The sequence below is a fragment of the Mauremys mutica genome, chromosome 3 (assembly GCF_020497125.1).
Source record: "Mauremys mutica isolate MM-2020 ecotype Southern chromosome 3, ASM2049712v1, whole genome shotgun sequence".
NCBI lineage: Eukaryota > Metazoa > Chordata > Testudines > Geoemydidae > Mauremys > Mauremys mutica.
The window spans coordinates 41,742,079-41,753,250 of NC_059074.1; the positions used below are offsets into that span (position 1 = coordinate 41,742,079).

Consider the following 11,172-nt stretch of genomic DNA (forward strand, 5'->3'; position numbering starts at 1 on the left):
GGAGGGAAGCCTTTGTCTGTGTTCTTTGTTAGAGCTCTCTTTGGATCTAAGAGAGGACAGTCATGTCTCCAAGTTCTCCTGGAGTAGTTTCTACTATTTAATAGTGAGTATTAATTAGAAAGGCAAATTAGTCTTTTAAGTTGCTTTCTATATTTGCAGTTGTGTGTTTGCTAAAGGAAATTCTTTATTCCTGTTTGCTGTTACTTTGCTTTCACTGAGAAAGAAAGGAGGGGGGATTCTCTCCAGAGATTGATAAGTTTAGACCCTGTATGGTTCTATCTTGGATTACAGAGACAAGTTACTTTCGTTTTATTCTTTAATAAATTCTTTTCTATTAAGGACTTGTTTGGTCTTTCCTTGGGTGGATTCTCAGGGAAAGAGAAGGGGGAGGTATCCCTCTGTAGTTAGATCCCGGTATCTCTCCTAGGAAAAGGGAGGGGGGAGGAAGCAGGGGGAATGGTTTATTTCTCCTGGGTGTAAGAACTCCATGGATTTGGGGCTCTTGGAATCCCCTAGGATTTTGGAGAAGGACTGTGTCTCAATCCACATATCTGATTGAGTGGTGGCGGCTTACTAGATCTAAACTAGGATTTTAGTTTAGAGGGAAACCAAGTCAGGTCCCCACATTGGAGCCCAACAGCTCCAAGTGGGGGTGAGACCTATGACATGGTGGGCAGCGGTGAGAGATTTTTCTGAACCAGACAGCCATTGCTATTCTCTTCTCCTAAAGCAGGACTGCAGGTTAGGAGGGAGAGAGACCCCGAAGGCAAACAGACACAGATTTTCTAACTGGTATTGTTAGAGGCAGTTTTTTTTTTCAGATGGGCTTAGCTGAAAAGAGCTATTCTCTTCTTCTAGAGCAGGAAAGCAACCTGAGAGAAGAAGGGGTTTACAAGTATTCCTTTTCTAACTGGTATTGTTAGAAGCAGTTTCAGCAGTTTGGCTGGAGGGAATTAAGTTTTCCAGCAGGCTTTGTTGGAAGCAGTTTTTCTTTCGGGTGGCTTAGAAAAGCACCTTGGAGGAAAAGGATGGGTAGGTTTTCTGGCAAGGCTTTGTTATAGGAGACCCCATACTGAGAGGGTACTTAGCAATTTGCAAAAGACAGTGGCAAAACAGGTTTTTCCACCTTCTTGAAAGCCAGGAGGGGGAGATTTTATTTTTTTAAACAAATTTTCAGCTGGGTTTAGCTGAGGAAGATAAGGTTTTCTAACGGGCTGTGTTAGAAAGGAATTTTTTTTTCTTCTTTTCTTTTTTCTCCTTTTTCTTTCTGTCCGCTTAAAAACAGCTAGGGAAGAGGTGTAAGTTTTTCTAACAGGCTTTTGTTGGGAAGGACCCCTACTGGGAGAGCATTAGAAATTGCTAAAGGCAAGTTACCAAACCAGATTTTCTAGTTTCTTGTAAACCAGCAAACAAGCAAACACCAATTGCAAATCAAAAGCTTTTGTTTCTTTCTATTCAATCAGGAGTAGACAGGGTAGGAATTGGGAAGCAAGCAACCCAATTCCCTGAAGGCAGAGGGCTGTGGCCAACACCACAAGGCACTGTTCCCCATCCCAAGAAATTTCCCACCTATATGGCAGGTGAGGACACTCAGGCCTTCTTGAAAAATTTTAAAAGGACCTGCCATGGGTACAGCATCCCTGAAGACCAGTACAAGGACCTCCAATTCCAACAAGGACTCTGGTGGGAGTCAGTCCTTCAAAATCTCTAGCTAGGAAATTAAGATTTTAAAAATAATACAACCTGTTTACAAAAATTAGGCCAAATCCTTCTCTGGTGTGATTGTATTGAAGCCAGTACAGATACACTAGAGATGAATTTGGTCCACAAGTGTAAATTGTTTTCCCTTGTCTTAGTACTCCTTTTTTCATAGGTATTTCTGGAAATGTTAGCTGTACATGACTGTTTAGAAATTGTATTCATTGTGGATGCAAGGCTTTAAAAACACACCTTGCAAATTATAGGGTAAATACATTATGAACAAGTCTACCTTCTGCATTGTTTTAAACTGAAAGGTGCACTAAAAATTACAGGTGTGCCATAATAAATCCATGCTATTTTGCTTTTATCTATTATAGTAATAAGGTGTATGATGTGCACAGATATTAATGAAAGCTACTGAAATCCAGTCACTCTAATGTGTTTCTGAATTAGGAGAGGAATTTTGCAAAGAGCAAGAAAGTACAAGAAAGGAAGAAGCATAGGCAGGGGTAAACAGAGGTGAAAGTAAGCCGGTCCGGTCCGGCGTACCGACAAGAGGCAGTATGCCATGCCAGACCGCACCGGCTTCCGCGGCGGGGATTTAAAGGGCTCTGGGCTGCCGCGGCTGCAGGCAGCCCAGAGCCCTTTAAACCCCCCACCCGCGGCTCTGGTGGCTGCGCTGGGGACGGATTTAAAGGGCTCTGGGCTGCCGCGGCTGCAGTCAGCCCAGAGCCCTTTAAATCCCGTCTGTGGCTCCGGCGGCCGGGCTGGGGCCGGATTTAAAGGGCTCAGAGCTCCCCCGGCTGCAGGCAGCCCAGAGCCCTTTGAATCCCGCCCCGTGGCTCTGGTGGCCGGAGCTGCAGTGGGGATTGAAAGGGTCCAGGGCTCTGTGGTGGCAGCAGCCCTGGGCTCTTTAATTTGCCCCTGAGCCCCGGGTTGATTGCCTCTCTGCAGCTGGGAGCCCCGGGTTGATTTAAAGGCCCTGGGGCTCCCAATCACAGCTGGTACATCCCTCACATTAGGCAGATGTGAGGATCCCAATGCTTTCCAACCACCTGCCTCTGGACACCAGCTGGTCCAGGCTCTTTTACCTGCCCAGCCCTCCCCCACCCCCCGGTTAATTTATTCTCTTCCTCCCTTCCCCTCCCAACAAGACCCAAGCATCTTATTTCATGTCCTTCCCCAAGTCCCTCCACTGGCTACTCCCCATGGCTTTCCCCAGGCACCCCTAGCTCCCCACCCCATTCTTGCTTCAGCAGGGCACATGGGATAGAGGCTCCTCCACACCCCCACCCCTGCCCCAGCGTGGGAGCACCCGGAGAGGGAAATCACTGACTATTTCCCCTGAGAAATGCTCCACACGAAGTTGCACAAAACGTGGCAGCCCTAAAAAATAACATGACCTGGTATAATAATATGCCACAGTGCGGCACACATGTACGTTACAGCCAACACACGTGTGACACACTATTTCTGTGCAGGACACACACGTCCTGCCCCACAGCGGGGTACTGGAGGGGTCTGTCCCTCGCTTCCAGCTCCCAGGTTTACACAGCTCAGTGGTTCTAGCTGCGGCTGCCAATGACAACACACTCCCCGTGCAATGTTTTGTCAGGACTCTGCACGGGAGGGGGGGGGGGCGATCGCTCTTTTGCTCAGTGTAACGCAGAACTTGGCTGCAGCCCCAGGGCGGAGTGTGGCCCGACCCCGCTCCTGCCCTGCACAATTACGCTCCAGGGAGAGGCGGGTGCCAAAGCCGGTGATATGATGCGCTCCACCCCCACCCCCGGCCAGGGAGGGAGCGAGCGATGGTTTACGTCAGCCGGGAACAAAGGGTGGGACTCGGGCAGCAGCACATTATCCCGCATGCGGGTGTCTCCCTGTGCTGCGGTGAGGAGCTGGGCTCAAGGCTGTTTCGCTTCCATTGCAGCTGCCTGCGCAAAGGTGGGAGAAGAAGCCCTGAGTTCGCTGGTTTGCAGTCGGCTGATCGCTGTTTGCTGAGCGCATGACAGGAAAGCACGGGGGCCGCGGAGAGAAAACTGGCAGCCAGCCCTGCGGCCTGCGTGCCACTGAAGCGGAGCAGCCGGTAAGTAGCCAGCAATGGTGCCGGGTGGAGAAGGGCTTTAGTAACTACAGCCCTGGCATTCGGCGTGTAAAGGGCGGCCTAGGAGATCCCGCGTGTGCTTGGTTCGTTGTTGTTGTTTCCCCCCCTCCTGAGCTGATTCTTTTGCAAATATTTGCTGTGTGTTGCACTGTTTCCTCCTTCGAGGAGGAAATGGGGGTTAGACAGCGTTAGTAACTGCTGGTTTTGGTGAATGCTCAGAAAGCCTCGGTCTTGGGAAAGTATGATGTCATTGCATGAAGTTAGGGGAGTTCTGAATGTAGCTGTGCTGGGGTGGGGTGCGGGTGTTCTGTTTTGTCCTTTTTTGTGGGGAGTTTATACAGGAAATGTTTCTGGGGCTTTCTCTTCACACCAGTGTAACTATGCTTATGTTAATGGCCCTGATTCTCCCCTTTCTTGCCTGTTGCGTAGTTGTATACATCTGTGCAGAGAGAGTGTAATATTGTATCAAATCGGGATCCTTAACTCTCACTCCTCCAAGAGGCAAGGCTGTGGATTTGCTCTGGTGTAAATGATAATATAAATAAGCAGCATTCCTTTGCTCTGTAGCTATGAGGATATTGTCCCCCCCCCTTTTCTGTGATTTATTATATTGAGGAGCAGGGAGGGAAAGCATTTTTGCAGAATCTTTGTATTTATGTTACTAACGATCCATATGGCTTCCTCTTTTGCCTCCCCCAAACTGTGTTAAATTAGATATTTTTTTGGCAGTTCTTCCCATGGCCATATTTGACAGGATGGGCTGTGTCCAGCGGTGGTGCTGACTCCACTCTGATGCATCAGCAAAATGAACTGGTGATTATGGATATTTTTAAACAAACAACAAAAAAGTTCAGCATCTTTAAACCACATCATGTGGAGGAAGTTTAATTAAACTTTATACCCCCAACTTTGAAAATTCTGGATTATATAGTTAATGATATTACTGTGATGCCAGGGGAGACAATAGAGGGATTGTTTCTCGATGTTCTACCCTCTTAGTTAGCTTCAGGAATAAATGACCTTTTGGAAAGTGGTCTAATTCTGTTCAGAAGTTGACTGTGCAGTTCTGTTCATGAGATGATCCTGCAAGTCTCATTTACTAGTATAAAGTGTTGTCGAATTATGCCTTGTTTTTTGTGTCTGATATTCCAAATTGCAAACAAAACAACATGCACATCTCTGATCCTACATATATAATTAAAACAACTCACAGAAGAAAGAACTATGAAGCAGGCCTCTTTTTTTTAAATTTTTAAACTTTGAAAAGCTGTATTCATTTTTCACAACATAGGACTTAATACAGAAAAAAGATTTTAAAAAGTTCTCATTATGACAGACAAAAAGTACATTCTTGTGTGTATTAAAGGTCTGTTAATACAGAACATATAATAAAGAATTATTCCTCTTCCTTATTTTCTTTTTTGTAGACAAAATAATAGTGTGTGTATACACTATAATATCTATATCTACTATCTGTTCACTGAGGCCATGTTATTCTGCACTGAGAATTCAAGGCTTCTTTATACTTACAGGCATTGTAAAGTGCCCTTAGTGTATATGAGAATCAGATCCCTAGGGCTCCACAGGTGAAACATGAAGGTTCAGTGATGCTTAAACATGCTGCTAAAGAATTGTAAGTCTGTAGTTTTGAGGGGCTTTTTGTTCTGTTTTTTTCCTTTTGCCCTGGCCCCCTTCTTATGTCCATGGTACTTGTTGCTTTTCACACTTGAAATGTGAACCTTGTTAGAAGTAATAAACAATTGCCAAGTATTCTGTAAGGAATTGGCAGATAAACTGTCGAATTATTTTAAGTGTGCTGACAATATTGACAGGAGTGTTAGCAAAACATCTCAAACAAGTCTTCCTGAGGAATGATTTAAAAAGGCAATGGAAGACCTGAAGATAAAAAAAAAAAAAAGTGTGTATTCTATGTATGTAGAAGTAACAGGAAAGGGAGAAAGACGAATAAGGACATACTTTTTACTGTAGTGAAATTAGTGAGCTTTCGTAAATGACTTCTTCAAAAATGGCTGTGCCCGTGTTTTATTTATTTATATTATATACACATGCGCGCGCATACACACACACACAGAGCCGTTCTTTACAAGTCTCCTTTCTTTTTTTAATTTCAGATGGGTACCTGCTGTATGTAATGGCATGGGCTCAGCAGCCTTAAGGAGACTAACGTGTGAGTAAGAAGCTTCAGACTCCCTCCCGATATTTTGAAGTATAGAAGGAAGAAATGAATCTTGCCAATGATGGTGCAATGTCCAGAGCCATATTTGACTGGGACTATGTTCTATGGGAAGTTCGTTTGACATTACTAGCAGCTGGTTTTTTCATCTACCTGGGAGTATTTCTTCTAGCTCACTGGCTGTCCTCATGGATCAGTGCCACTTATCGTGCTTTGTCAGCAAAGGAGAAGGTTTTCTGGAATATGACTATCACACGTGGCGTGTTTGGAGTTCAGAGTTGCATAGCTGGGTTGTGGGCCATGCTCGTAGATCCAGTTTTTCAAGCTGACAGAGTGTATTCACAGCAAAAGTGGAGCTGGTTTAATTGCTTAATAGCCGCTGGCTTCTTTTTGCTTGAAAATGTAGGTGTTCATCTGTCTAATATTATTTTCAAAACGTTTGATGTATTCTTGGTAGTTCATCATTTACTTGCCCTTGGTGGCTTTCTTGGGCTGATAACAAACATAAAATCTGGACACTATCTACCCCTGACTGGACTGCTACTTGAGATGAGCACTCCTTCAACCTGCTGCTCCTGGGTACTTTTAAAGGTGAGAACTTGTTAATGATCTTGTTTTAATTACTGGTGATAGAAGTTTCCTTTAAAAATGTTGCTCCTTCACTCCCCTCACCACAAATATATATATCTGAAAACAAATAAATAATGGCCTCCAAATTTGGAGATAAGTTCTGGGATCAAGGTAGATTTGTTTTCATCCTAACTGGAAATGAATTGACCAAGGGAATCCTTAATTATAACACCCTAAAATAGTCAACTAGTGTAAAACAAAAAAAAATGTATTTATTTTACCGATTTCATAATAAAGAAACAAAATGAATGAGATTTTTAAAAAATAGTTTTCTGACTCACTTGTTGGAATCCAGTGCATAGGACCAAAGATTAGATGATTACATTCTAATTTTAGAAGATTTTTTATTAAGTCTAAATAGTAACGTGAGAATGGCTCATTAGGTCCAACAACTGTAATATAGGCCATAACATTATTGCTGGAGAATAAAGATGTGTGCTCACACATATGAGTGTTTATGTATGTTATATATCCTCTGTGGATGTGGGGAAGGGAGAACAGACTTGAAGGGATCTGCCATGTAGGGAGAGAAGAAAACAGCCCTGCTTCCAAGCCTTAATCAGTTCCAAAGAGTATGTCTTAGTGGTTTAAACTTCAGTTCTAAAATATCTGGATTCTGTAAAACTACAGCTCACCTCAGCCCTTCTGAGGCGCTTTTGATAAGAACTTAAAAGGAGAGGTACTTTTTATGCATATAGATGCTAGAGCAGGCAGAGAGTCATGGTTTGTCTCAGTGGTCTTAGCCAAAATTCCCAGACCCTACTAACCCCCACTGCACTATTGTGACATGTGCTTTGTTTGGATAGTTTATGAAATGGTTTATGGATGAAGACAATGTGCATGTGATACTGTACGCCCATCAATGTTCCCTCTAATTTTTTTATATCCATGTAAGGAATGAATTTTGTTATGTGCACCAGTATGGAGGTGATGTGTGGTGGGGGTGAGACCGAGGGGTTTGGAGTGTGGTGCGGGTGTTGCAGGCTCTTGAGTGAGCCAGGATGAGGGGTTTGGGGTGCAGGAGGGGGCTGCAGGAGGGGGCTCGAGGCTGGGGCAGAGCATTGGGGTGCAGGGGGTGAGGGCTCCAGCTGGGGGTGCGGGCTCTGGGGTGGGACTGGGGATGAGGAGTTTGGGGTGCAGGCTGCCCCGGGGCTGGGGCCAGAGGACTCCCTCCAGCCCTCTCCCCACCTGCTGCAGCCCCGGGACTGGGGCTAGAGGACTCCCCCAAACCCCCTCCCTGCCAGCAACAGCTCAGGGGCTGAGGTCCCTCTCCCTGCCTGCAGCAGCCCTGTATGTCCCAACTTGCTCCACTCCCTGCCCATCCCCTACCTCTCTCCTCTTCAGGCCCCCGTGGCTGTGCGCCTGGGTGACCCTTTATAGCCTGCCACACAGCATAGGGGGGAACTTAGATGGCCATAGTTTATGAAATGTTTTATAATTCTTGTAGACAAATGATTGCACATTTATATAGCACCTCTTAGCACTCCAGAGGAAAATGATTGAGAGTATGTGTGTGTGTATGGCTGTTTACATCTAACACAACAGGAAAGCTAAATATGTCTCTTATTTATAGAAAATACTGACTGCTTTATCTTGAAGCAACAATCTGATTTCTCTTGTTGTCTTTTCCAGATTGGCTGGTCTAATACCCTTTTTTGGAAGGCAAACCAGTGGGTAATGATCCACCTGTTTCACTGTCGCATGATCATTACTTATCACATGTGGTGGGTGTGCATTTCCAATTGGAATGATGTGGTGGAAAATATGGGACTTCCATATTTTACTGTCTTTTTCATGGGTTTATGTGCACTTACAATAATACTTAACCCATACTGGACATACAAGAAGACTCAGCAGCTCCTCACTCCAGTTGACTGGAACTTTTCAAATACACCAATGAAAAATGGATCTTTTGGAAACTTAAACGGTGAAACAGGCCAAAAGAAGAGGCTATAGTGCTGCAACAGATATTATGGTGAACTATAGCCAGAAGAACATGGGGCAGGTTTACTGCTGAGTGCATGAAAATAGAGTTACTTACAAGACATTTATAAACATATTGATCAGTTGGTAGATGGCTATCAGTATTCTATACTCATTTATCAAAAGTGTTTAAAATTGTTGCTTCCTATATATATCTATATATATTGTGATAGACCCAGGCCAGTTGGGAAGAGCAGAGTAGCAGAAGGCAGATATACTGGCCACTGGATAAGCAGTTTTCTGTTCTTTTAGTGACCAGAGCAGGGGCTGCTCCAGGCTAATGAGAACACCTGACTCCAATTAACCTGCTAAAACTCAGGTGAGGCTGTTAAGCACCTGACTTTAACTGAGGCCCCTCTGATGCTATAAAAGGGCTCACTACAGTCAGGCCAAAGGGGAGGAAGTGCATGTGATCAGCTGGGAGCAAGAGGTGTGCAAGAAGCTGAGAGTGAGTAGGCATACTGCTGGAGGACTGAGAAGTACAAGCGTTATCAGACATCAGGAGGAAGGTCCAGTGGTGAGGACAAAGAAGGTGTTGGGAGGAGGCCATGGGGAAGTAGCCCAGGGAGTTGTAGCTGTCGTGTAGCTCCTGATCCAACACAGGAAGATCTCTGAGGCTAGTGAAATTGGCCAATAAGCGCAGGACCCCCCAAGGTAGAGGAGGACCTTTATCACAATATATATATATGTAATATAAATAACACAGTCAAAATCTTTGACTCAGGATTATGCCAGCATTTTTCTCACATTGGACAGTGCTCTGTCATTTAGCAATTGAAAAGCAAGGTTCCATTGTTCATTTTAGAATCTCCAAGTGCTTTACAAATAGCTAATTAAGCCTTACAGCTCCTCCTTGAGGGAGCTTACCATTAATCCCATTCAATATATGTGTGAGATATTGATAGTGACTTGTCCAAAGTTAAATTGCAAATCAGGGGAAAAACTAGGACTGGAATGTAGAACACCTGGCTCCTAGACCCATGCTTTTACCACTAGCCCATAAAATACTATAACAAATTCTCCATCACTTGAAGTCTTTAAATCAAAACTAGATATCCTTCTGAAAGATACGAGAGAATGATGTAGGTCAAACAGAAGGTGTGGGCTTGGTGCAGAGCAGAAATCACTGGGTGAGGTTCCATGGCCTGTGTTATGCAGGAGGTCAGTCTAGATGATCATATTGGTCCCCAGGCCTTAAAAATCTATGAAAATGCAAAGTACCATAAGAGTCCATAATGAGCTGTTTGTTAGCACAATTTCTAGTGTCTGAGGGTCCATTGCACAAAATCACCCCAGCTTTCGGCACTGATTGGTAACCTGGTTGGTTGGCCAGCTGACTAGAGGGGAAGTTGAGCTGTCTTTTCACTTGTGCAGGTGGTTCCTCCAAATCAAGGATGTGGTTGTTGCCTGTTCCGGAACCTCTTCTATGACCACACAGGGAGCTTTAATCTTCAGGGACACTCCTCTGTATGGCAACACTCCTACAACATAATTTAGAAATCTTCTTTGGTTTTTTATTTATGATCTTTATTTTATTTACAATAAAATGGCTCATTGAGGATAATACTTTGCTAGTGTCTATCTAGCGAAACCCTAAATCTTTCCCTGACATAAAGAAAATATTGTTGGTTTAAAGCTAACTAGTCTTGGACAACTGGTTAAAGTAATTGTACCCAGTTACAGGCTTGATTGGACCAGCACTGGTTGAGGTTGTAGACAAGTGACTAATAGACTCATCTGTGCAGGAGTGGCACCTAATGGCAGGAGTAATGCATTAGTTTTAACATATAAAATGGCAAAAACAAAAATGTGCATGGGGCAAATCCCACAATCTGACAAGAACTCTGCTTAATGGTAAATTTATTTCCCAAAGTAACTAGCTTCTGTAAGGCACATGGAAGTATGTTAGGTCAAGGCTCATTTTCCTAATAGTTTTGTATGTGGACATGTGGGTAACATACACTGTTTTACTAATTAAAAGGGAAAATCATAAATCAGCACATCATATGTCGTGTAAATGAAGCATTTCACTGACATACCAGGTAGAATGGGGGAAAACTGAATGCTGTTGGGCCCAAGCAGAAATGTATTCGGGAACACATCAAAGATCTGTTCCTGAAATATAGACCCTTTTTCTTCTAGATCATAGGTTCAAATCCAGCCCCAGTTGATGGCAATAGAGTGATTATCTGAAGGCTGTGTAATGAACTACGTGAAATATATTTTGTGGTCTCAATCCAGTTCCTAGTGAACAGTACTCCAACCCCCCCACACACCTTTTTGGCAGTCTCATGAGAAAGGCCATGAAAATCAGTTACCCTATTATCCATAGGGGTGGCCCCTCCAGATCAGAGTAAAGTCTTGTGTGTCACGCTGCCCAAGCAACATTGATCCTGTCCTGCAGATAAAGAACTGGATTCCCCAGGGCAGTTAATCAAGCACTTTTCAGGAGCAGAAAAGTCACACACAAAATGTTTGCGAAAAGGGATGAGGATGAATCAGTTCCTCATAAACAGAAAAGAAAATTTGTGACCCAGATACGTAAAGAGGCCAAACCTCA

The 11,172-nt window shown here is 44.0% G+C and overlaps 1 protein-coding gene across 6 annotated transcripts; it reads left to right on the top strand.

Annotated features, from left to right (window-relative positions):
- The first annotated feature begins 3,506 nt into the window (after nt 1-3,506).
- LOC123367136 (protein CLN8-like) lies at nt 3,507-8,870 on the top strand. Of its 6 annotated transcripts, none has more exons than XM_045011201.1 (4): nt 3,507-3,536; nt 3,632-3,787; nt 5,938-6,590; nt 8,262-8,870. In XM_045011201.1, exons 3-4 carry the CDS (start codon nt 6,048-6,050, stop codon nt 8,583-8,585), a joined length of 867 nt encoding a protein of 288 aa, XP_044867136.1. In that variant the 5' UTR covers nt 3,507-3,536; nt 3,632-3,787; nt 5,938-6,047; the 3' UTR covers nt 8,586-8,870. The 6 variants fall into 6 exon arrangements, with proteins under 6 accessions (XP_044867136.1, XP_044867139.1, XP_044867137.1 ...); XM_045011204.1 differs by lacking the exon at nt 3,507-3,536 and having other exon boundaries at nt 3,560-3,787; nt 5,938-5,993; nt 6,457-6,590; XM_045011206.1 differs by lacking the exons at nt 3,507-3,536; nt 3,632-3,787 and adding an exon at nt 3,828-3,888 and having other exon boundaries at nt 5,938-5,993; nt 6,457-6,590.
- Nucleotides 8,871-11,172: the final 2,302 nt, after the last annotated feature.